Below are 26535 nucleotides of genomic sequence, written 5' to 3'. Positions count from 1 at the left end.
AATATTTATGCCAAAAAAAATTTATATTATATTTACATATATAAGACAGTTTTATTTGAAGAAAATAATATATGTATATATATATATATAAAAATAAAAGAGGCTGTGTAATCAAAAATAAAAAAAAATTGAGATTTTCTTAACTTTTAATCGTGTGTTGCGCGCTCCTGAAGGACCATGGTGGGCATGCAGGTCTGGGCGCGTTGGATGCTGTTGGAAGATGATCCAATGGCTGATAGGGCGAAGGCACACCACATACACGCGCATGCAGAGCATAGGATCCGTCGCTGCTTCCTCTTTCCGCGCGCGCCAAAATCATTTGAAGGCAGCCACTCACGCGACGACACGTCGTCGTCTTCTCCCCCAAAAACCTGCAACAGCTTCTTTTACACCCCTTTTTTAGGAGCGCTGTAAAAGGGCAAACATTCTACACCTGCGAAAATCCAAACGAATGCAAAACCACACAAAAATTTGGCGCGACTGCACCAATTGATTCGTCTAAGATCCCTGAGTACGATTATGGCATTAATTTTGCCTGATTTTACATGAATCAGGAAGCCCCAATTTAAGAGGTTTAAACCCTAACATGGTATATCCTTCATGTTGGCATAGAAACTCAATTACAACTCCAGAATCAACCAGAACATAATAATAAACACACAAATCCATTCAATTTATGCAAATGATGCGTGATGCATTGCAATCGAGACTAAAAAAGAAAATGCAAACCGTGGGGGATTTGAGGATGATTCTGGCCGTTTCAACGTGTGATTAGGATCGGAAACGCTTCCTGGATGCCTTGGGAACGTGTTGAGATCGATTAGAAACTTTGAATTGACTTATAATGCAGATTGGTAGTTTGAAATTTTTGTGAACTTTGAACTCGGGTTTTGCTCTCTCTGGCTGCCGATTTTCTTTCTCTTGCTATTTGGACTTGTTATGTATATATATTAGAAGAATTAGGGTTGCTAATTGTGAAGAGAATCCTTATGAATCAATTTTTGCACTCTTTGGAAATTTGATTTTTTCAATCTTTCTAAAGTTGTCCAAATTTGTTTTAATCACACCAATCTTGCCGGCCACGAATTTGTATTGAATATATGTATTAAATGGAGATTGAAATTGTATCCCACATATTTTTATATCAAATATTTGATTTTGTTTCAATTTAATTGATTTTAACTCTTTTTAAATTGAATAAAAATCAAAAATAAATTAATTAAATCAGATAAATTCGTGGGGATTGGCTTCTAGGCTTTGGATGACTTGTGGATCAAGATTGAATCAAAATCTCTTGGGCCCATTTGCAAAAATTTTCAATTTTCTTCACATTTTCCTTCCCAAAATGACCCAACTTTGACAAGGCCTATCTCCCTCAATTTTTGAGGTATAGGAGTGTTCTAAGACATTTTGGAAACCTTAGAGAGTCCTCTAACCAGTGTCTTTGGTCTCATATCAAAATCTTTTTCCATGTTCATTTCATGACCTTTTGAAAAACATGTCTTTTTGTTGACTTTTGAAAAGGACCTGTAATGTATGAGGCCATAATTCTTAAACCATTGACCTATGAGCTTTGATTCTTGTACCATTGGATAGAGGAGTGAATTCCCTTCAAAATGAGCTTTGGTGGGAATTTTTCTGATGAAGTATGAATTTTTGGTGAATTTTCAAAGTTTGGTTGACTTTTTCAGTTCATGCCAAAAATAGTAACTTTTGACTTTTGACTTTTCTGATCTTTCCTTGCATCATCATGATCAACCCTTGATCAAATGATGATTTTAGGGTTATGGGGATGTTGTTGACCAAATATCTTGAACTTTGACTGTATCTTTGACTTGAAATGACAGTTTTGTCCTTGAGGGTCGACTGTTGACCTAAACATGATTTGAAGGACCAAACTTGTTCTGTTTGACTTGAAATTTCATATGGAGATACTTTGGGATATTAGGGAACTTATTGAACCGCCTTGAGCCATTGATTCAGTGTTTTTCCCTTGAATTAGTCAAACCCTAGTTTAGAGTTTCTGTATAGGAGACTGTATTTTGGAGCTTTGTATTTTGAATAGCATGGGCAAATTTTGGGGTATGACAGGCATTAAATGGAGAATCATGACTCAAATAAGTTTTTTCTTCTACATATATTAGATCCAACATGTAGTCATTTATGACATCCACAATTGCATTCTTAGGATCCAATATAGCTCTATTTTAGAAAAAGTGACGGATCACTCATGTTATACAATAGATCTGGATATGTGCTTTGAACAATAACTGAAAATGGATCACCAAAGCTAGTAATCAACACTTGTTATGGTGTATGCTTTCCAAGGGACACTTGATATTTTGCATGAAAGGCAAAGGATGGTGTAGTATATTGATTATTATAATTTGAACCTATAGAAACTATACCTATAGACCCTAAAGATACATAACATATACTTATAGAGCCTAAATAAGTTATTGACTTTCATTTTATGAAAAGTAATAATGTATATTTTGAAAACAATGTTAAAATAAAGTGTTAAAACTATCTAAATTATTCTGTATATATTAAAAATAAAATGTAAAAAATTTGAATTAAAAAAAATATATACATATAGGATGGGTGAGTGTTTTGATAGATTACATATATCATGAATTTGATTGTTTATTTGTGTAGGGAGTTGAGTGTTTTGATGTGCAAGAGATATAATTGTAGATTTCAAGCTTGTATATTAAGATAGGGCCAGTTATCACCTCATGAAATGCTATGCTTGCTATCAAATTTAAAGATAACATACTATCAAACACAACAAATTGTATTCATGTGTTTGTAAATCGAGAATTTTGAAGGAACCCGACTTAATATACACAATTAGATCATCCTTGGGTTGGAGATATCCTGACCGAGATTTCCACAGTGCAATAACCTTTACCCGATTAGAGGAATATTAACATAACTTAGCCAGAGGTATCTTAACATAGCTGAGGTGCTAGAGATATATTAACATTGATTTTTAATATGGTCAAAGGTATATTAACATAACCAGGCAAGAGGTATGTTAACATAGTTAAGGTGTCAGAGGTATATTAACATGACTTTTTAATTTGGTTAGAGGTATATCAACATAACCAGACCAGATGTATGTTAACAAAGCCGAGGTGCTAGAGGTATATTAACATGACTTTTTAATATGGTAAAAGATATATTAACATAACCAGGCCAGAGGTATGTTAACATAACTAAGGTGCCAAAGGTATATTAAAATGGCTTTTTAATATGGTCAGAGGTATATTAACATAACTAGGTTAGAGGTATGTTAATATAGTTGAGGTTTCAGAGGTATATTAACTTGAATTTTTAATATGGCCAGAGGTATATTAACATAACCAGGTCGTCAGAGAATCTTTGTGGACCTTGGTGTGACTAAGACCGCAAATTTCAAGCATGTTCCCAAGCGATATAATGAGGTCATCTTTTTTTTTGTTCGGTCCTTTCTGTAAGACATGAAAATATTATCGTAAATTAAGAGGAACTATGAGTGCCTCATAAAAAAACCCTTGCCCTTGCAAGGGAAAAGAGTGGTACCCCATAATTTTTATTAAATAATGTTATTACATAATTTTAACTATAATAAAATCTCATGCTGGCAACATTCCAAGCCATATGTATTTTAACTCCTTCTAAACTCTCGAATTTGTAAGCTCCATTATTCAGCCTCTGTCGAATTCGAAAAGGCTCGTCCTAATTTGGGTAGAGTTTTCCCTTATTTTTTGGATTTGTAATCCTCTTTAAGACCAGATCACCCTCTCAAAAAATTCCTTAGACGGCCTTTGGTATTAAATCTCCTAGCCATTCTTTGTTAGCAGCAAACTCTCTAACACTGGCCAACTCCTTGATTTCCTCCATGAAGTCGGCTGAGTTATCCAATCATTCATGGTTAAGATCATCGATGAAACTTACACGTCACCAAGTGGGGGGGTGTTAACTTCTACGAGTAACATGGCATCAGTCCTATTATGAAAGGGGTTTCCTTAACGGTTGATTGAGGTGTAGTGTTGTAGGACCATAAGATCTCGTGTAAGTAATCGGCCCATAACCCCCCCGCTTCTTACAATTTCTACTTCATTGTCGAAAAGATAATTTTGTTAGCCGCTTATGTCGGTCCAATAGCCCGAGACCGACGGGCTTGCAAAGTGTGTACCATTATCGGATACAATGATCCCGAGAATGTCGGAACGACATATTATGTTCCTCCTATAGAAGTGTCGGGACCTTCCTGCTGTGATCCGTGGTACAACCTCGACTTCCATCCATTTATTAAAGTAGTTAACTGCTACTATAAGGAACTTCGATTGCCCTGCCGCCATAGGGAAAGTGCCCAGAATATCCAGGTTCCTACTGGTAAAACGACCATGGAGAGATTACTGAATCTAACAACTTGGTGGAGGAGTGGATGAACGTGGCATAAATTTGACATTTCTCAAAATGATTTACGAATTGGGCGCAATCCTGCAACATACTTGGCCAATAGTATCCAACTCTGAGTATTTTTCCTGACAACGCTCTTCCCTCAATATAACTCCCACATATTCCTCCATGTACCTATTTCATTACAAGTCCCACTTCTTTATCTGAAACAGACCATAGCATAACTGAAAGTCAAGACTTGGCCAAACCATTTTGTTGAAAGGATGCAAGACTTTACCAAATTGAGCGTGATTGAGAGAGAAACAAATAAACAAAAGTTATATGGGGTACCACCAATAGTTATAGATTTGGGCGACGATAAGTCTTTTAGTTTATTTTAGTATTTATTTCTCAATTTATTGTAAGTAACATTGTATTAATGTGTTATGATGTCTAATATATACGTTTTGAAGTTTGTTAAAAAAATTCAGCATTGATTACATGTTTTGTTTCTATTCTGTTCTATTTTGTTCTGCCAAGGAAGGTTATGTAAATACATCTTTGAAATAAAGAGTGTTACCAAAAATGCATTTTCAGAACATCCTCTGGTACAAGATAGAATTTCTAAGGTCCATATTAGTCTACAACTACTATAAATATAAAGCACTTGTCTTATTGTTTCATACCAAAACACGTTACACCAGAATAAACATTATTTGGCATGTCGGAAATGTCCACTTTAACGTTGTGACACCCTCAAGAAAATTTAAGATCACTGAGTACACCCTTCTTGAAGATCTAAAATACACACTGCAGGAGCTCCTATCATATGGTGACAATCTCAAAATTGTGAAGATCGAGTACCGCTCGTTATTCGTTGACAAATAAAGGAAGATTGAATTCAGCAACTATGAGCTGAAGATGGACGTTGATTTAAGGGCTATGTGGAAACTTTTTTCTGTTTAGGATCAAAATTTTCAATAAAGTTGGGTGCGACTATTTCGAGATTGGTTGATGATATTATCAAGATGTTGCAACGTCCACCTGCATATTGAAATGTAATGTTTGATCTATGTGAAAATCCCTTATGTATTGCTAATTTTATGATATCAATGGTAATTTTATTTTGTCAACATGCTATTTTTTTATTCTATTTTTCTGCTACTACTACCTCATAACTCTCTGGAAATATATCTCCATAATTTTTACTAAGATGCATATCCGAAACAAATGCTCATTACTATGCATTTTGATGCATCCAAAGATGTATATCTAAAATCTGAAAACATTATTATACTTTCACATGGTTCTTTGATAATACATAGGGTGCATTAAGAAATCTTCAATAGGGTACATAAAGAAATCACCAAATGAAATGGTATCTAATGACAACATATAAGTTAGCAAGTATTTATTCACACACATAAAAGGAACTTAATTATTGATTAAAAATATAATGATGACATTCTGAAATTAAAAGTAATATTTAAACTAACTTATAATAAAGATATTAGTATGATATAAACTAAGGAGGATAAAACGCGCCCGGTCTGTTGGGTATGTCCGTTTTCCCCGCATTTTAGTGTGGGTCGGCCCAAGATTTTAAGCCCTCATTCTTTAATGTGACCGACGCGCTCCGTCCCGTTTTTTATGCGGACTTTTGCGGACACTAAAATTAACATAAAATTTTGCATTTTTAAACTTAAAAGATGTAGTACCTGCAGGCTTAGTCCGCCCCGCCCTCACTTTTTGCGGAATGGACCAAGGTTTTAGACCCACACCCTCATCAATGTCCGCCCTATCCTGTCCCGCTTTTTTCGGACTTTTGCGGGGCAAGCTTAATCGGAACGAGCATCCCCGTTTGCCACTCCTAATATAAATCAATCTTTATAATGGATCTTAAAGGCTAAGAAAATTTTAAACTTCCTAGTTCATTCATAATGTTACTTCAACCAAGCCTTTAACTTCCTAGTTCATATCCCTCTAGTCAATTACCCTTCTACTCTTAACTTTTAAACTCCTTAATCTCCCTTAGAGTTGGTCCTTATCAAATAGGGTCCTCTCCACTATATAATTTTGCCATTTTAAACACAAACATAAAGCTTTGAAAAAAACAAAATTGCTTCAAATTTCAACATGTAACAATCAATTTCATGATGTCCTAATCACTACGTGGCCACCTCTAGATTAAAGGGCCATCCATTGTTGCTTCTGCTTTCCACTTAAATAGCATTTTCTTTCCTTATTTGTGTGCTCCCCCAACTACTTTGTCTCTTCACCTGTTTCATCATCACAACTTACCATCTTGCCCCTTAGCTTCTTACCAATTTACGCCCACAAACTGAATTTTTTGTCAAACTTTTGCTTCTTGTTGCCTCCTATAAGGTAAACATATCTCCCCGGATTTCACTCCTAGGTTAGAGGTGTTTGTTTTGACTATAGTTACCTAGTACTATGATAGCCTATTGTTGAATTTACACACGACATAGGTTGTGAATCTTTTGACTTTTATTACTTTGGTGTCTAGAGTTAGATGCTATGTCTCTTCAAGTCATTTTTAAGCTTCCTATTGGTGGGGATTACTTTCATTTCATATGTAAAATAATAACATTGAGAAGCATATTAGAATCTAACAATAATTTTTAGCAGCATATATAGAAACATATCCTTCCATTTGCTTGGGTGGAAAGTTATTACTAATGGAAAATAGAACATGTTCCAATTCCAATTAGTAAAGTGAAGAAGACAATAACCTAAATTCTCTCTTTTATCCAATGTGTTGGATCAATTAAACTCAACATGCATTATAAACTAATCAAACTCTTAATTAAAACAGTTAGGTATCAAAGTTCCATGTCTAAATACAGTGTAAAGTTAAACACTAACATGATAAAGTAAAGAAAATAACACCTTGAGTCGAGAATTTCTCATCATGCATTGCCCTCTCTTTTGACTGGCTGTTTTCCAATGGCAACTTTGGTAAAGTGATGATGATGCATATTCTTGAAAATTTGGTTCCATGCAAGGGCAGTTTCGGTATTAAAAAAGACAGCAAAACAGACAAACACACGTAAGCAGATAGCTTAACTAAGTAACAACTATGCGTGAAGAACTTGTCTACTGAATTGTACAAATAGATAGATAGGGATGTGAACACAAAGTAAACAAAAGTTGTGAGTTTCAACTTAGTGGAACCATAACTTTCTCTTCTCTACATTATTAACTGTACCATCATACAAATATATTATAAATATAATAAAATATCAAGTCAATCATTATTTTCCTATAAAATAATGAGTGCGGATCCTCAACATATAAAACAGATAAAAAGCTGAGGAACCGCACTCTAAAACAATATATATATACACATTTATTGCTATTGTTTCTCAATTGGACACAGTCAGTTATTTATCTCTTTCTTTGACAAATTTATTCTTCTTAGTTTCATCAACTCATTCTGTTTATGTTTCTACAGTGAGTAGTTTAGCTTCTACTAGAAGAAGAGACAAACATTGAACTGTCACGTGTGTTTTTGTTGTTCTTGTTTTGGTATATAGAATAGAATATGACCCTGCAGTGAAAGCTAGAGTTTCTGTGTAGAATGATGATAAAATTCGAATCTTTTGTAGGTTTACTATTGGCCTCTCCTTTTGGTACCTGCTACTGACAAGTATCAATTTCTGTTAAGAATTAGAAACTCAGAATCTTATCATTCTTCTATAAGGGTGTTTAATTAGTTAATTTCAGTGCTTAACTTTTTCTTTTCAATTTTCACTTTAACTTGCTTAGTAGTAGAAGCTGAGAGATTTTTTTGTGTAGTTGTTTTTTCACAACATTTTTAGCAATTTGGTGTTGTTAGTTGCAAGTTGTAAGTATTCATTTAACAGTGGAGTGAGTGATACCAAGATGTGGCTGAAATGGTGGGAGAAGATTTCAGGGAATGGTTACAAAATCAATCGACAGTATTATCAGTATATTGGGTCAAAGAGAGTGAAGAGAGAGTTTTGGAGGAGGCTTTTGTTGACATGGGTATTGGGTTGGACTGTGGTGTCTTTGTGGATCTTTTGCTTTATGAGTTTACAAGCTACTGAGAAGAGGAAAGAAACTCTTGCAAGTATGTGTGATGAAAGGGCTAGGATTGTTCAGGATCAGTTTAATGTTAGTATGAACCATATTCAAGCTATGTCTATTTTGATCTCAACTTTTCATCATTCCAAGAGCCCCTCAGCCATTGATCAGGTACTAATATTTTTTTAATACAGACGCTTCTGATAAAAGATGTGTTTGGTGTCTGACACGTGTCAGTACAGTGCAGACATCAATACAATACCATCACATGATGTGTAATCTTTTTTTAATACAGACGCTTTTGTTAAAAGACATGTTTGGTGTCTGACATGTGTTAGTGCAGACATCAATAAGATACCGACACATGTGGTCACTGTAGATTCGTTTTGTTAGACTATTAGCAGTATTGACGTGTCAGTGTCATGTGAGGTGTATGTGTTGTGTCGGTGCTTCATACTCTTGCAATAATAACCTTAATTGCTTGTATGTGAATCTAACTTGTAAATTATGTAGAGGACTTTTGCTAGCTACACAGAAAGAACAGCATTTGAGAGGCCTTTAACAAGTGGTGTTGCATATGCTGTAAGAGTGCTTCATTATGAGAGGGAACAATTTGAGAAGCAACAAGGTTGGGTTATCAAGAGAATGGATACTCTGGAGCAGAATCCAGTTCATAAGGATGATTATGATACAGAAGCATTGGAGCCATCTCCTATTCAGGAAGAATATGCTCCTGTCATATTTGCACAAGATACAATCTCACATGTCATTTCGGTTGATGTGCTTTCTGGAAAGGTAGGTTTTGATGAAGATAAAACTTTCTTTTGAGAATTAGACATTTGTTATATTCACACTTGTTACTCAACAGGAAGATCGCGATAATGTGTTGCGTGCGAGAGAATCAGGCAAAGGAGTTTTAACTGCGCCTTTCAGGCTTCTCAAATCAAATCGTCTAGGTGTTATACTAACATTTGCTGTTTACAAGAGATATCTTCCATCAAATGCAACTCCAAATGAAAGGATTCAAGCAACTAATGGGTATGCATGTTTTTTGGAACTTGATGAATCTCATGCCATTAGTTTTTTGTTTTTTCATTTACTCCCTCTGGTCTTATTTAGAAAATGTTTACTTTTTAGATTCATTGAATAACGAATAACGAATGTATCTGGTCTATATATTGTCCAGGTATATTGGCGGGGTATTTGATGTCGAATCATTAGTCGAGAAATTGCTTGAGCAACTTGCTAGCAAGCAAAGTGTAATTGTTAATGTGTATGACACTACAAATCATACACATCCAATTGCAATGTATGGCTCAAATATAACCGGGGATGTGTTCAATCATGTCAGCACTCTTAACTTTGGAGACCCTTTCAGAAAACATGAGATGCATTGTAGGTTCAAACATAAACCACCATGGCCTTGGGTTGTGATAACTACTTCAATTGGAATTCTTGTTATTGCTCTCCTTGTTGGACATATTTTCTATGCCACGGTGAATCGAATTGCCACAGTAGAAGAGGATTGCCGAGAGATGATGGAGCTTACAAAACGCGCAGAAGCAGCCGATGTAGCAAAATCACAGGTTTCTATATATTTTTTTTAATTTGCATAAGAAAAATGGCTCAACCTGCACTAATCATGTGTAGTTGATCGATTACAATTTATAACTGCAGTTTCTTGCCACTGTCTCGCACGAAATCAGAACACCGATGAATGGTGTTTTAGGTGAGTTGTGTAATGCCTATGGTTTAGTATATAGGAAGAGCTCAATAAGCCATAACTTTGTTCTATATTGTTGTATTTTCAGGGATGATGCATATGCTTATGGACACAGATTTAGATGTAACACAGCAAGAATATGTCAGAACAGCACAGGAAAGTGGAAAAGCTCTAGTGTCACTTATAAATGAGGTTTTGGATCAGGCCAAGATTGAATTTGGTAAGCTTGAGCTTGAGAAAGTGCTTTTTGACATACGCTCGATTTTGGATGATGTATTGTTACTATTTTCTGATAAGTCCCAAGGAAAAGGAGTAGAGGTAATATATCTCTTGTTTACTGATGCATTTCAATTCGATCATGATGAAAACTTCGAAACAAGCATTATCTAATTATAGCTCATTTCTTCTTTTGAATGAATTGTTTGAAAATTGCAGTTGGCAGCTTATGTTTCAGATCATGTTCCGAAACTACTAATAGGCGACCCGGGAAGGTTTCGTCAAATCATTACTAATCTCATGGGAAACTCAATTAAGGTGAATTTATGTGAGAAAGAGCTTTATGAATCATGCATGTCACTTAGACCCTATTTGGATAAACAGCTTATTCAAAAACTTATTGCATAAGCGCTTACGTATAACTGATTTTATAATTGTATTGCAGTTCACGGACAAAGGACATATTTTTGTGACCATTCATCTTGTTGAAGAGATTGTTCATTCCATAGAGGTTGACAATGAATCAAATCCCGAAAACACTTTGAGCGGTTTCCCCGTTACGAATAGTTGCTTGAGTTGGAAGGGATTCAAGGCTTTCAGCCAAGAAGGACCACTTGGTTCCTTCTCTTCCACCTCTACTGATCTCATCAATTTGATTGTATCAGTTGAAGATACCGGCGATGGTATTCCTAGAGAATCTCAACCCCTCATCTTCACTCCATTCATGCAAGCAGGTTCGTCCATCTCGCGAAAACATGGAGGAACTGGCATTGGACTAAGCATTAGCAAGTGTTTGGTTGGCCTCATGAAGGGTGAAATTGGATTTGCAAGTGAACCAAAAACAGGTTCCACTTTCACTTTTACCGCGGTATTCACCAATGGACTCCTCAGTTCTAACGAGAGTAAAACACCGCAAATCAATAACCAATCTCAACCTGCATCTTCAGAATTCGAGGGTATGAACGCGTTGGTCATTGATCCAAGGCCTATTAGAGGCAAAGTATCTCAATATCACATCCAACGCCTCGGCATCCACGTTGAAACGGTTTCGGATTTGAACCAAGGTTTATCAACCATAAACAAAGGGAATGCCGTTATCAACATTGTCTTGATTGATCAAGAAGTTTGGTATAGAGATTCAAGCATGTCATCTCATTTTTTCAATAGCACAAGGAAAGTCGATCCCGGTCTTCCTCCAAAGCTATTCATTCTTGTTAACTCTAGTAGTAGCTCTCCTAAAACTAGCAGTGTAACCTCAGATGTTGATAATCCTACTATCATTACAAAGCCTCTTAGAGCAAGCATGCTCGCTGCGTCACTACAGCGAGCAATGAATGTCAGGGACAAGAGAACTCTAAATAGAGACCTTCACAATTTGTCTCTTAGCCATCTTCTTGTTGGGAGGAAAATTCTAATTGTAGACGACAATGGCGTGAACCGCGCAGTAGCAGCCGGTGCTTTGAAAAAGTATGGAGCAGAAGTGGTTTGTGTTAGCAGTGGAAAAGACGCTATCTCTTCGCTGAAGCCGCCTCATCAGTTCGACGCTTGTTTCATGGATATTCAAATGCCAGAAATGGACGGGTACGGATAAGAATTACTACTAGTATAATTTTTCTTGCAAACTCTAACTTGTTGCCTCAAAAATATCATAACTTATGTACTAACATAAACTTTTCGACAGTTTTGAAGCTACGAAGAGAATCAGAGAGATGGAACATAATGAGAACATGGAAGTATCTATAAAGTGGCATGTGCCGATTTTAGCTATGACTGCAGATGTGATTCAAGCTACACATGAGGAATGCTTAAGGTGTGGAATGGATGGATATGTTTCAAAACCATTTGAAGCTGAACAGCTTTATAGAGAAGTTTGTCGGTTTTTTCTGGCATCTTAAAAAGAAGATACAGAAATGTTTTGTTGTTTCTATCTAGAATGTTTGTCATCTATCAATCATCATCACAGAAAAGGGAAGGGAATGTAGAAATGAAGAACAGAACAACAACTTTAGAATATTGTTTTAGTGACAAGGAGTGTACATAGTAGGATTTGAAAACTCATTGATTCTTCTTCTTCCATGTAAAGTTAGTCAATGTCTCATCTTGTGTATGTATGTTACATGTATTAAAGTAGGTTCTTGGAAACAAAGGCACCATTTTAACCATGTATATGTATGATTCAAAAAATAAAGCTAATTTAACACTTACACTTTCGCATCATTCTCTTCTTAATAAGAGTGCCGAATTCAGCTTTGAAGCACGGGAGTTTCTACGATAAAGTTGTAAAAATGACTTTTTTAAAAAAGTCATTCGAGATGGTAGATGGTGTTATATGAAGGTGTGTTATTCTTATTTTTTGAATTAATCTAACTTGAGCTTCTTATTTTTATTTTATTTATAATAAAAAAATAAAAATTCGTAATTATCATCTTCAACCTTTAGCCGGATCACCTCAATCCGGTTTCAGACCCGCAATCATCATCTTGACCCATAATAATTAGCTTGACTCACAGTTCGGTTTCACAAATTATATATAGTTAGAACCGGAATTTCACCACGATTTCAAATATGTATTTAAAATTGCAAAACAAACTATGAATTTGACAAATCGAAGCAAAAAGTGACATGAAATTCGAATATAAACACGCTCGATCCGGCTTGGATATGAGGTTTTATGAAGAATTAATTAGAATCAAACTCATGGCAAAATTCGGCTTCTAATAGTGTATACATTTGCTTGAAACAGTTAAGAATCATGATTTTGCCATTTTTGTGTTCTTGAGTTCATGAGTTCTTGAAAAAAAATCCAAAAAATCACCAAATCAACGAATTAATTCACAAATTATATTCCAATAGAACCGATTGAGAACACAATGAGAAAATTTCCAACACAAGATCTTGGAGGGAGAGTTTGGACAACTTCAAGGAAGTACAAATGATATGTGGAATAAGATAATCTAAGAGATTAGAAAAGTGGCTAAAGAGACGTTAGGTGAATAAAGAGGTTTTGGACCTAAGGGTAAATAATCGTGGTGGTGGAATGAAAGTGTTCAGAGTAAAGTTACAGTAAAAAAATATATTTTAAAGACGGTTGTAGGTGTAAAAATGCCGAAAATTATGTATATATAAGAATGAGATTAAGAATGCGGTGAGTGAAGCAAGAACCCAAGGTTTTAATGAATTATATTAATATTTAGGAATCAATTAGGGACGCAATTTATATATAGGCTTACTAAGGGAAGAGAAAGAAAACAAAAAATTTGGATCAAGTGAAGTGTGTTAAAGATGAAGAAGACAAACACTTGGTTAAGGAAAAAGATATAAAGGATAGGTGGAAGACTTATTTCTATAATTTATGTGATAAAGGATATTATATCTCACAAGATTCTAAGAGGCTTGACTTTAGAGCAGAAGATCAAAACTATAATTACTACTGTTGAATTTAGAAATAAGTGGTAAAAGAAGTGTTGAAAATGATGAGTAACATTAAGGTGGTTGTGTCAGACAACATATCGATTGAAGTGTGGAAAGTTCTTGAAGATAAAGGTATTGAATGACTTACCAAACTCTTTAATGAAATAATGAGATTAAAGCAAATGTCGGATAAATGGAGAAGAAACACTCTAATTTCAATCTATAAGAACAAAGGGGATATATAAAATTATGAAAATTATAAGGGAATTAAACTTATGAGTCATACCATGAAGTTATGAGAAAATGATTGAACGGAGACTAAAAAAATAGACTAAGTCACTGAGAATCAATTAGATTTTATGCCTGGAAGGTCGACCATAAAAGCGATCTATCTACTACGACATGTGATGGAGCGGTATCAGACAAACCAACAAAACTTGCACTTACTTTTATTGATTAGGAGAAGACGTATGATGGAGTGCCTACGAGATTTTGTTAAAAATCCTCGAGAATAAAGAGGTTAGGATTATATTTATTTGAGTTACCCAAGATATGTATGAATAGACAAACAATTTTTCCATTACAATATATTTGCATCAAGGTTCAACAGGCCCCTACCTTTTTAACTTAATTTTGGATGTACTTGCAGAACACATCCAAGAACTAGCATCGAGATGCATGCTTTTTGCGGATGATATAATCCTACTTGAATAAACGAAGAAGGATTTAAACCAGAGGTTAAAGACGTGGAGACGAGCAGAAGTAAAACGGAATATATGGAATGTAAGTTCAATAAAAGAAGAAGTGTTTCTAACTTAGAGATGAAAGTTGGGTCTTTTCACCCAAGGCAGGGCATAAGGTTGAACCTTGATGAAAATCTATTGTAATAAGGAAATGGTCTGTCACGCGGTTTAATTATCTTAGGTCTTAATACAAAATGATGGCGAAATAGAAGAGGGTGTAAATCAATGAATTCAAGTTGGGTGGCTGAAATGAATGAGGGTTTAAGGGGTTCCATGTGACGCAAAGGTACTGCTCAAATTGAAAGGAAAATTTTATCGAATTGCGGTATGACATGCGATGTTATACAGGGACAAAATATAGGTGTTTAAGAATTAACACGAGAATAAAGTAAATTTAGTTAAGGTGAAGATATTACGTTTAATGTGTGGTAAGACTAGGCATAATATTATTAGAACTGAAAATATTAAAGAGTCTTGGATAACACATATAGTAGAAAAACTGATGGAAAATAGACTTAATAATATATTTTTATATTTTATTTCATATATATTTTAATAATATTTAAACTTTAATATAATTTTATATATAATTATTTAATTTTAAATATTATTTACTATAATCATTAGTTGGTCGATTGGTGATTGACGCTGAACTTGGTAAAAAGAACTACGATTCGATCTCTCTTACCCGGATTCGATCTCTCTATTGGTGGAAAAAAAAAATTGACAGGGATTCAAATTCTTCTAAACCTCAAAACAACCATTTAAAGAAGTACATTATTAATTTTGAAAATAAAATATTATTTTGTTCGATATTGATAATTTTAAAAATTGAAGAATCAAATTCCAAACACAATATAAAACAGGGCATAGAGAGGGGGTAGCGTACAGAAAGAGAGAGACAGAGAGAAAGAGAGAGAGATGGATCCAGACGCGTTGGCAAAGGCATTTGTGGAGCACTACTACACCACCTTCGACAACAACCGTGCCGGACTTGCCACTCTTTACCAAGAAGGATCCATGCTCACCTTCGAAGGTCAGAAGATTCAAGGTTCCCCCAACATCGTCGCCAAGCTCACTTCTCTCCCTTTCCAGCAGTGCCATCACTCCATCACCACCGTCGATTGCCAACCTTCCACCGTCAACGCTGGCATGCTTGTCTTCGTCAGCGGTAACCTTCAACTCGGCGGTGAACAACACGCCCTCAAATTCAGTCAGGTCACTTTTTCGCTTCTTTATTTTCAGATTGTCGATGCTATTAAATATTACAATGTTTTATTATCATTGTTATTATTAGTATTAGGTTAAGATTAGGTTATCGTAATACTGTTACTATTTGCCACTGATTGAAATTTAGGGTAATTGCACAAGGGGATGAAGTTCTGGTGAATTTTCAATCGTTTATAATTAGGATGCACTTAACTATGACCTAGTATGTAATAAGATGGTTGAATTTCGAGACTTTATTCTTTACTTCAATCAAGATCCACCTTCAAATCCTAAAGTTTTTTTACCCTAATTATTTCTCAAAATAATATGGAAGTGCTGATCCCTACTAGAACTTGGCAGCTACTTCTGAATGACAAAGTTAACATGTATGAGTTAGGTTATGTTTGGATAGATGGATCTTTGTGACCGAACTACCAAATAAAAGGATTAAGGTTTTGGTGATAAATGAAGGTAGTTTTTTTTTACTACAGAGAACCTAAAGAAGGATTTCATGTGAGTGTGATAATTTATGTCTTGGTGGAATTTAAAGAGGTTGTCTATAATAGTATGAATATTTACTTTGTAATGTAGATGTTTATACCATGAAGCTGGTATAGTAATTAACTATTGGTTTCATATTTCTTTTGTCAAATTGATGTTTCAAATCACTTAAAAATATTGTATGTGTATGGATGGTTATTTGCTGAAATCATGGGATGTCCAAGTTGTGCTCTGATACTGGTAATGGCATAAGTTGTGTTTCCTGTATAATTAGAAATATTTATTTAATTCTGATGGCTCTTTTCCTTTTTTTCTTTTCTTTTTTGACCTGCTCTCATTCATAGTTTCTTTCAATGACTTAACTTGTCACTTTCTGTTTTCAGATGTTCCATTTGATACCAACACAGCAAGGAAGCTATTATGTGCAGAATGACATATTCCGTTTGAACTATGCCTGAAGATACACCATCAAATATATGACCTGAAAGGCCAATGAAGTTGTTTGATTTAATTGTTTCAGATTGAAAATGGGTTCATTTTGTTGGTTGATTGTGTTGGATGCTTAATTGTACCTGTTGTGTTTAGAATTTTCGGTTGTGATTTATCAGAAAAAATCTTCAAGGATAAATTGTCGACATTTTTATTTGGTATGGGAGATTTAAACCCCAAAATATATTTCTGATCTGAGATATGGGATCCAAGCATCTCTATCTAGTTCACTTCTCAACAAATTGGTTTATGCATGCTATCACAGTATTTTTTATGTTTACTTACCCAATGTAGGTTTGTTATTTTCACCAGCAGGACTAATATCGCAATCTTGGTTTTTCTTCTTCGAAAAAGACAATCAGTTTATATAAATGAGTATAATTGTGGTTAAAGTTGTGGTTATTAAGTTATTAGTGCATTAATTTTGATGATTGCATTTTATTGCTGATTAGTCATTTGACTTGAGGACCATAGCTTCGATTGCAAATAGAGATAGCAGAAACTTTCGAATCATTAGCCTCATTGAACTCTTTCGGGTACTTTTCTTTTACAAAATTTGGGATATATTTCCATGTAGAAAGGCGAGAATGAAAAGTTGTTGTTAAATGAAGAGTTCAAAATATTTTTTTCACATTTACTTACATATCACTATATCACTATATTTTAATGAAGTTCCTCAGCATCTTTTGCTGCCGTTTCACTTTGCAAACATGGCGGCCCCAATTCAAAATTCCAAATAAGTCGCATGTTAGAAGACGTGTGAAATGAGAGAAGGCAGCCTCTCTTCTACTTTTAAAGTGGTTCATAAGTAAAATGGGCTATTCGCCCCCGCTTATGATGGACTTCTCAGGGGTTCGAAAAGACTAAAATATCTTCAATGTTCGGAGATATATTTTTGAACACTTTTTTCACACATAATTGAAGTAAAAATTATGAGAACCTCTTAATGTATAAATATTTGATCCGGGGATGGATCTCCGTATGCACGAAAAGTTGATTTGGAGATGCATCTTCGTAATCTCCCTTGATGCATTAGTCTGTGAGTTTTTTGGAGATGCATTTTTAATAGTATACTCTGTTTGATCAAAGCAGAAACAGGCTGAAATAAATAATGGTAGAATGAAATTGAATCAACTTAAATTAACTCCAAAATAAACATTACATAGATAAATATTACCAAAATTAAACATTACATGTTAAAAATAGGTGGTTCGAAACGTTGTAACATTCTTATAATATCACTGGTTGATCTTTGAATTGTCGCATCTAATTCAATCGGAACCTTTGTTGAGTAAAGGTAAAAGGTACTTCACATCACCTTTAAATCATCATCTACAGTATTGTGAATCGTATATTTTATTCGTTGTCTATCGAGGGTGAACGGTACTCGAGCTTGACAACTCTTCGATTTTTTAAATATTGCATGAGAGTATTCAGTTTGGTTTTCAGATCGACGAGAAATATATCCTCGCAAATCCGAAATTGAAGTAGGGGTTTTGTGCCATTGAAATATACAAAAGCAAGATGGGGATATGTAGACATTCTGGTTTGTGTAAAGAAAATGGATTGAGAAACCCTATTTATAAAAGTTGTAGAGCAATAAGGACCTTACATGCATGATCATGTCTGCATGATATACTTCAAAGATACATCTCCCGAGAGACCCTTATTTTCTCCTTATTTTTTCAAAAACTAAGAGTCTCTCTAGAGATGCAACTCCAAATGATCTTCTGTTTTGTTTTTTTATAATTTCTAAAATTACCTCAATTTGCTTCGTTCAAATAGTAAAATTCAAATGCAAGCTATATTTTTGTGCGAATAGATTATCCGGACAAACTCCTATGCAATTTTAAAATTCCCTTTCATATAGAGAATTTCTTTTTCCACTTCTATACCTTCTCACAAACCTTTGGTAAAAATCCCAAAATGTCTCTAGAGTTTCGAGATGCATCTCTGGACCCCAATTTTTCACAAAATTGAACGCAAACAAGTGAGCCGCCTCTAATCCCTATTACACTTATTTAGTCTGGAGTTGCATCTTCGAATGTGTACTTGATATATTTCAGAGATGCATCTAAGAATGAAAAAAGAAATTCCCTTTCATATATAAACCCTAAAATCTTGAAAGGCCCAACCCAGCTGATCCGCGCTCTTTCAAAACACATGAGCATTGTTTATGCAATCATTAGTACTACTTGTGCTTAACAAGAGCAACCCCAAATAATACTTTCTCTAAAAAGACAAATGCGTCTTCCAACATATATCCTATACAGAATCCAATGTGATCCTACCATTCTAGATGCCTATAAGCAGCCACAAGCAAATATCTAAATTTCAAACATATATCATGATCAAATGAGAGGAAAAAATAAACTCAGTTCCTTCAACTCAAAACCATGTCCTACCTGCATTCACAACCATTTTATGCTTTACAGAGATTAATTTTCATCATCACTAACATACATACAATCTACTGTTTCAACAGCAAACACGTTAGCTTGTTCTAAGCATCTAGTCTAGATACAAATACAAAGACCAACAAAACGTTGATGGCGGAAACTGATAATTCAATAGGGTGGAAATCAATAACGTTAGCATTGCTCCCTAGGGATATTGATAAGAATCATCCTCCATGTTTAAATAATCTTCTATAGAAGTTGTTATCAATTTTTCTTCACTCGTACTCGCAAGTTCAGCCTGCAAAAAAGTTGCCAAGTTATACGTTGTAACACAAAACAATGATACTCTAAAGTCAAAATGATTTATATAGATCTGCATGGTTACTTCTAACTAAGTATAAAATGACCTATGAATGATGGATAACCCGATAGCAGAAACCTTATAATTTATAAATCAATATTTCATTATGCAGCTTTGAAGACTAACTTACCTTGGCTTGACGGTACTTCTCAAGCATGCGATGATATTGATCCCGAGCATCAGGAGATTTGACCATGGACAGCACCCTTGAGACAGCCTCTTTGATTTCAACATCTACTTTCTGTTTTCTGAACACCTTGAGAATATCTTCATCTTCATTTTCATTAATCTCCGTCTCTGGTTTGAAACCTCGCAAACCAACTCCTTTTCTACGCCATCTTAGCACAACTTTGTCCAAGATTCCAACCGCCCATAATACTCGGTAATGCTTCCTAACTTGGTAACCCCTCACATGAGCCTGCCAAAATAAATTATAAATAACTGAAGCTTGATAATAATGCAGTTGATAAGAAATCTCTGCGACTTATGGAGCTCTAATTATTTCATTTTTTTAGGGTCAAACTGTAAAGCTAACATCAATTACCTGTATCTTCACAACTTTTTGGCGCAATGATAAGAAATCCCTTCGATCTTTCCAACCTCGATATTTTTTCTGAATTGATAATGCAGCTGAGTTATGTTCTCGTGAGTTCCGAAAGGCCAGTTTTGATAAAGCATAAAGCTCTGGCATGTCTTCAATGCTATTTGCATCGATATTATGTCCACTCATAACACCAACTGCTTCTTTTACTCTCCGTTTTCTAAATGAATGTGAACGAAAAGCAGCTTGTATTCGAGCAGCTGCCTGAGTTGTATTTCTTACAGCAGCTAACGAATCTTTGAGCGAGGCCCGGTCCTCACTGAAAGCAATATTTTCCTTGGAGGCATTACTAACAGTTAAATCAGCTTGAAGCTCCGCAGAACTTTTAGATAGCTCACTCTCTTCAAGTGTAAGAGATGACAGGTGGCTTGTTATAGCTACCTCTGAAAGATACCCTGCCAGTCCTTTATGTCCGCTGCTGGCTGCAATTGATGCTGCAGTTTTACCAATTGGATCTTGTTTATTAGGATCTGTCACTGCTCCAGCAGATGCACCAGATGCTAAAAGCGACGCAACCATTTTTTCCCTGTAGGGAATAACAAACACTTCAGTCAAAAAACATACAAAATACTTTAGAAAGAATCCGCTAAATCATGAAAGTGTTTAACGTTGAAAGAATGATGTTCAAATGATTTCTGATATGAGAAGCATTTTGAAAATTTCCATTACCTCCCAAAACGTGCAGCCCAATGAAGGGCAGTCCACCCGCTGATGTCGCGGAAATTTATATTCACACCACAGCTGAGAATAGGGTTCAAGGCCCACTCAAAACCCAACCCAGCAACCATGTGAATAATCCCTTGTTCTTTCTTGGTCAACGAACAGCCTGTTTCTTCATCTACTCTCCTGGATCTGCAAGTAAGCCACTGCTGTAGCTTATCCTTTAGAAGCTCTTCAAGAAGCCAATTGGAAGTACTAGAAGAAGTTCCACCGCCAAATAGAAGAGAATCTATAATATGGCTCCATGAATCATCATCAGCTTTCTGTTTTATGAAAATTCCCGATTCATTGTTATCATCACTTATAGGTGACGCGGAAAGGAGCACCTGCCCAAATCTAGCAAGTAATAACAGCTCGTCTGGAGTTCTAGTGCCTTCTATTTGCAATGGACTACATTTGGTGCAACTCTTGGTGTTATCACGATACTCAAACTCTCTTACTTCACTGCATGACTCTCGGTTTCCAGAAGTAATACACAAAGTAACATTTCCAGGAATGTGAGATGGAACTTCACAACACATTACACCATCCTGAATTATCTCAACGGGAACTTCAACGTCACCAAGCATACAGGCCCAGGCAGAATCAGAGGGACGACAAAGAAAAGATCCAATAATGAAAACCTGTGCACAACACATGGGGCTTTAGGAATCAAATAAGGAATGCATCAATAAAATCATTTTAAAGACAAGAATGAGCTTTTTCAATGTTCAAATGTTCAGAGATACCGCTAGTTATAAATCATAGTATAGGGCAAGCAAGCAAAAAGCCTTGAAAGGCACAAACCTTTGTAGTCTCAGAGGCATAACCCCATTCTGGGGAGATTGCCTTAATAGTAAATTTCTGTTTTTGTGAAACTGTTAAGCTTGAACATGCATCATGAGATGCTCCAATTTGGCTTTGGTCAAACAATGGTGCATAGTAGCCAGAACGAGTATCTTGTGTTTCTACCATAGAAGAATATGGAAGTGTGCCTCCACCAACACCTTGAGGTAGTGAGAAAACAGCTGGTGACATGTGAGGCGCATCAGAGGTGGGAGGAACTCCAAAATAAGCCAAAAAATAAATGTTAAATTGATAAGGTGAAAGTAAATCATACAGTTTCCAGCATTATCAGTGTTGAAATTTGTCCTCCAACAGTTTTCCTGGTTCGTAACTGGTTCCCTTATTGAAGATTGTGAGCTCTCTTGCTTTAAGTATCAAATTTTAATAATTGAAGAGACACGAAAAAAAAATATTATTTCAACATTTGAGCAAATATTAATTTTGATAAATGATACAAATTTTGTGAAATATGTTCTAGCAATACTTACATTTTCAGCAGGCAAGTATACATTTTTCCAAGATAAAGCCTTTTCATTTCCATCAGCGAAATTACGGTCTAGTAATTCACAATAACTTTCACCACTATCACCTACAAGAATATACACCACTTTTAGCATTTTTACTCTCCTCCCTAAGCAGATGATGTTTAATTTTAAGGAAGTGGTGGAGAAAATATCTACACTGATTTAAAGCATGTATATATTTTCAACAGCTGACGTTTTTTATATACCTTGCCTCCCATTATATCCGTCATATAGCAGCCCCTGACTATTTGGTCCAGAGAGAGAAGCAGATTCCTCTTGCTTGTAGATCACCCCTTGATGATTCTGTGGTTTTGAATCATGGGTAGCTTCATTCTCATTGTAGAAGGGAACAATTTCTTCAAAGCTTTCATCATTCAAACTTAACTGCTCCTCCAATCGGCGTAAAGCTTGAGTAACCTTAAGTTCAGTTGAGGTTCCTGATTCTGCTTCCGTTCCTTCAGAGTGACCCATTCCATTGTTCAAAATGAATATATCAGAGGTAACTTCTGCAGATCCAGGACTGGAGAAACTCTGATTAGGTCCATAGGAATCATCAACAAACGTTGAACCTCGATTCTGAGTATTAAACGACCTAGGACTCTGACTGAACGCAGAAGAGGAACCCGGTGACAATTGTGTGCCAGGTCCAGAACTGAGCCTTCCCTGCAACATGTGCGTGTAAACAGTAATGTGAAATCTACTACTGACCGAAAGTATCTTACTGTTGCTAAGAACATGGTGAATAACATAATATGATCAAACAATTGCCATACAGGAACGATATAAACAGCTTATGGATTATTAGAGGAGTCATTTACAAAATTTTAGTACATAAGAGTATGGAAAATGGTTGATATTTCACAGACAGTGTAAAAGGAGGAAGTCGTAAACTGTAATACATCTAATAAGGATTGGAACACAGTTAGAAAATGAACTATCTTGCAAAAGAACTCCTTTCCCCAGTCTCTTTAGAGTGATACTATAAAAATTACGAGGTACTCTTTCAATGCTTATCTGAAATCACGTTCTGAAGACTTACCTCGCCCGTGTCTCTGTAATGAACGAGAACAATATAGTCAAATTCCCTGCCATGAAACAACAGCAGAAGTGATTAAGGACAACAGCTGCTACAATAACATATAGATGATCAAATTATGAAGATTGAAGGTTGAATTCGTGTCAAAACGCTATAATCTCGGCAATTCTTTTAATATTTAGTTACCTGCAGTATGTGCTTTTACCAAAAAATTGCATGCTCTTCATTTTAAAGGATATACAAAATGCGATAATAAACTTGATAGTATGAGGGATAAGCAGCTATGTAACAGAAAAAAATACTCACGGGTCCAACATCCAATAGCTCCGTCTCTGGAAATTAGGGTTCTGCTCTCCATGTGCATAGTAACAGTTTATGGCTTCAACATTTCCAACCTAGTCATGCAGATTTTTTTTATTATTCAAAGCGAAATGAAAAATAAAAATCAAAATGTGGTAAAAGCACATACTAAATTTTCCTTTTTCGCGAACAACTAATAAACATAAGAGCATAAACACTTATAATGCACCTTCAGCCGTTCGTGGGCTTCTCCTACAGCTCTTCCATCTCTTTTCTTCCGCCAAGCATGACCATCTTTACGGAAGAAACGCAGTACTCTTCTGTTAAACAGAAATAGGGAACCACCTGTTTAGGAGACCAATTGATAATGTTAAACATGCAGAAGCAATTATAGTCATTCTATAGAAATAAACATGATCTTATGAAATGGAATTGGCAAGAAATGGAACAACAGAAAACTCTATTATATGAAATTATTCCTCTTAACAGTCTATTTGAATTTATCTACTAACATATGCAGTTGTGACTTGTGAGACTATTTGAGAAACCTTATGGAAACAGCTTTTGACATGTTTGTATATGAAAACAAATTGACTTTATTTTATCTTGTTATAGGAATAACTTATACAAAAGTATTGATATGATAAACACTCATGCTATAAGTGTCTAAGTAAGTTTTTATCCCAACAGGGCTTTAGTGTAATGTCTCTGGTGAATTCAACTTATATATGAGTAACAAGCTACAAGGCTATAAACTAACACCAATTAATTAGTTGACTCAACTTATAACTAACTTAACTACAAACAGTTACTCCTAACCTATGAAGCACCGACTGCGATGCAGAGACTTTACACGACACTGATATGTTGACAATACTAATTTATATAAAAGCATCTAAACCGAGCAATTTGTTTCATTTTAAAAAAGTTCCTAAACAAAATATAATAGTTTTTTATCTTCATTTGTCTATCTACTATACCAAAAAGCTAAAAATGGTGTAATCAAATTCAATGAATTTAAATCCATTCATTGATCATCACTTCTTCGACACATTTTTAACTCTCGTAAAAGTGTCTGAGGAGTGTCTAAGGTGTGCCGAAGCAAAAAAAAAAAAATGAAATACGACACTTGTTGTACAGGTGTCAGACACTGACGCGTGTCAAATACAGGAACACGCCTAATCTTAAAGATGTCCGTGTTTCAGAGCTCCTAACTAACAACTAACAGTTCATATGCCTTAATACAGTAAGAGTAAAAGGCGTCAATTTTTTAAATTTCTATCATCAATTGAATAAAGAGATTACTTGTTGGCTGTTGCGGTGGCTCTTGAGTGAACTGGTACTTTTCATTATTCTGCAAAATGTACATCACTTCTGCCGGCTTCAACCATCTCCTTTGAGCTTCTTGATACAGATCATTGATATCATATTCGTAACCTGAGACAAGAACAATGATAAATAAGTAAAACTCTCCTATCAATTAATCCAAATTCCAATGAATTAGTTAGAAGCAAAATGTGTCAAAGAGAGCAAAACAATTTAAACAAAACCAAAATGCAAGACACAGATAGATACATGTCAAGTATAAAGCATGATATAGAGAATACAGTAAACTACTTTAACGTGATTTACAAAATAAAACCGTGATGGTCCCCAATTCAACTACCGAATCTAAAAATCAAACCTAGTCAAAATCAATTCAACGCCCTTTCATTCTCAACAAACTAACCTGAAAATTTTAAAGACAATACTATTGACCAAACAGAAAAAAAAAGTAAACATGTTTACCAGATGCCATGGTATAACTGAATCTGGATGATCAAATCAAAAGGCAGAGAGCATTTTTTGGTTCTGAAACAGTGGAAATTGCTGTGTTGTAGTGAAAATTGTGATTTGGTTCAAGACGGAGCTGGAAAATCGAAAGAAAAGCGAAAAGGTTGTAGAAATAAAATTGAAGAATTGAAGGTGAAGGTGTTTACTTACTGGTCAGATAGATAATAATAATAATAGTATTAAACAAATAACAACTCGGCGACAACGACCGATTAAAGACTAAAACCAACGAGACTTGTAATTTTTATTTAGTATTTGAGATTGTTATTTGCTTTATAGTACTGTATGTAGGGGTGGGAATAGGCTAGGCTAGGCTAGGCTTTATAAGGCCTGGGCCTGGCCTACGATAAACTTACAAGGCCTGAGCCTGGCCTATGGCCTACTATAGGCTCGTTTTTTCAGCCTGGCCTGGCCTTTTTAAAAGCCTGGCCTGGCCTAAAAGCCTATTTAAAAGCCTCTTTCTTATTAGTGTTTTCAACTAGTTCGTATTACTTAAGAAGACTTATAGGTCGCATATATATGAACATTTAGACCGACCTATTTAGCATTTTTTTCTAATATATATGCATATATAGACCAATCTATTTAACACTTTTTCTAATATATATGCATATATAGGCTAACTTATTTAGTCTAATTTTAATATATATGAAAATATAGGCCGGCCTACAAGGCTTTATAGACTTTTTTAATAGCCTAGGCCTAGCCTATTTTATTAAATAGGCTTTTAAAAAAGCCCAAGCCTGGCCTTTTTATCAAATAGGTCAGGCCTGGCCTGGCCTTAAGTAGGCTAGGCTATAGGCCCCTGTAGGCCGGCCTGGCCTATTCCCACCCCTAACTGTATGCAGTTGTTCTTGTCTTCTATGCCGGTTTCATTCTTTCCATTTTACACGTGTAGATATTTTCATTTAATAAAAGGGATAATATCCAAAAAAAACATATACTAAAAATGATTTTTTTTTTATAAAAAATATTTAAATTATTATTTTTATTTAAAGTTTCTTGTAAAAATAATTTAACAAAAATACATTATATTTTTAGATGACATTATAGAATAATATTATGGGTCATTCTAATGTGTGCCCTTAGGGGCACATGTTAAGGATTCTATAATTAGAAAAAAACATGTGCCCCAAGGGCACATGTTAGCTTTTCCTTAATATTATTAACAAAAAATTTATCAATTA

The 26535-nt window shown here is 35.1% G+C and overlaps 3 protein-coding genes across 3 annotated transcripts; 2 read left to right on the top strand and 1 right to left on the bottom strand.

The window, feature by feature from the left end:
• Positions 1–7593: 7593 nt before the first annotated feature.
• LOC131603490 (histidine kinase 3-like) lies at positions 7594–12613 on the top strand. Its single transcript, XM_058875804.1, has 9 exons — positions 7594–8628; positions 8971–9252; positions 9326–9495; positions 9644–10043; positions 10135–10186; positions 10269–10498; positions 10616–10714; positions 10842–11977; positions 12078–12613. Exons 1-9 carry the CDS (start codon positions 8296–8298, stop codon positions 12289–12291), a joined length of 2916 nt encoding a protein of 971 aa, XP_058731787.1. The 5' UTR covers positions 7594–8295; the 3' UTR covers positions 12292–12613.
• Positions 12614–15424: 2811 nt separating this feature from the next.
• LOC131603488 (nuclear transport factor 2A-like) lies at positions 15425–16991 on the top strand. Its single transcript, XM_058875803.1, has 2 exons — positions 15425–15768; positions 16644–16991. Exons 1-2 carry the CDS (start codon positions 15472–15474, stop codon positions 16716–16718), a joined length of 372 nt encoding a protein of 123 aa, XP_058731786.1. The 5' UTR covers positions 15425–15471; the 3' UTR covers positions 16719–16991.
• A 2140-nt stretch (positions 16992–19131) lies between these two features.
• LOC131603487 (calmodulin-binding transcription activator 4-like) lies at positions 19132–25576 on the bottom strand. The gene is made up of 14 exons (XM_058875802.1): positions 25499–25576; positions 25304–25366; positions 24821–24952; positions 23745–23860; positions 23522–23610; positions 23219–23264; positions 22386–22842; positions 22144–22244; positions 21930–22020; positions 21617–21837; positions 20780–21453; positions 20054–20636; positions 19640–19927; positions 19132–19446 (listed from the first exon to the last, which is right to left on the bottom strand). Exons 2-14 carry the CDS (start codon positions 25311–25313, stop codon positions 19354–19356), a joined length of 2901 nt encoding a protein of 966 aa, XP_058731785.1. The 5' UTR covers positions 25314–25366; positions 25499–25576; the 3' UTR covers positions 19132–19353.
• Between the last annotated feature and the right edge of the window lie 959 nt (positions 25577–26535).

This window comes from Vicia villosa, linkage group LG5 (genome assembly GCF_029867415.1).
Source record: "Vicia villosa cultivar HV-30 ecotype Madison, WI linkage group LG5, Vvil1.0, whole genome shotgun sequence".
NCBI classification, from domain to species: domain Eukaryota; kingdom Viridiplantae; phylum Streptophyta; class Magnoliopsida; order Fabales; family Fabaceae; genus Vicia; species Vicia villosa.
The sequence above is the reverse complement of the archived record's forward strand: the minus strand, read 5'-3'. Positions and strand labels throughout refer to the sequence as shown.

What these genes read in the sequence shown, in the direction of transcription:
- LOC131603490 (XM_058875804.1), top strand. Translation starts at nt 8,296, where the DNA reads ATGTGGCTGAAATGGTGGGAGAAGATTTCAGGGAATGGTTACAAAATC. An exon ending in CCGATGTAGCAAAATCACAG is followed by an intron (nt 10,044 to 10,134) that starts GTTTCTATATAT and finishes TTATAACTGCAG; the next exon opens with TTTCTTGCCACTGTCTCGCA. An exon ending in CCCAAGGAAAAGGAGTAGAG is followed by an intron (nt 10,499 to 10,615) that starts GTAATATATCTC and finishes TGAAAATTGCAG; the next exon opens with TTGGCAGCTTATGTTTCAGA.
- LOC131603488 (XM_058875803.1), top strand. Translation starts at nt 15,472, where the DNA reads ATGGATCCAGACGCGTTGGCAAAGGCATTTGTGGAGCACTACTACACC. An exon ending in ACGCCCTCAAATTCAGTCAG is followed by an intron (nt 15,769 to 16,643) that starts GTCACTTTTTCG and finishes TTCTGTTTTCAG; the next exon opens with ATGTTCCATTTGATACCAAC.
- LOC131603487 (XM_058875802.1), bottom strand. An exon ending in AAGCCCACGAACGGCTGAAG is followed by an intron (nt 23,611 to 23,744) that starts GTGCATTATAAG and finishes CTGCATGACTAG; the next exon opens with GTTGGAAATGTTGAAGCCAT. An exon ending in TATACTTGCCTGCTGAAAAT is followed by an intron (nt 22,021 to 22,143) that starts GTAAGTATTGCT and finishes TGATACTTAAAG; the next exon opens with CAAGAGAGCTCACAATCTTC.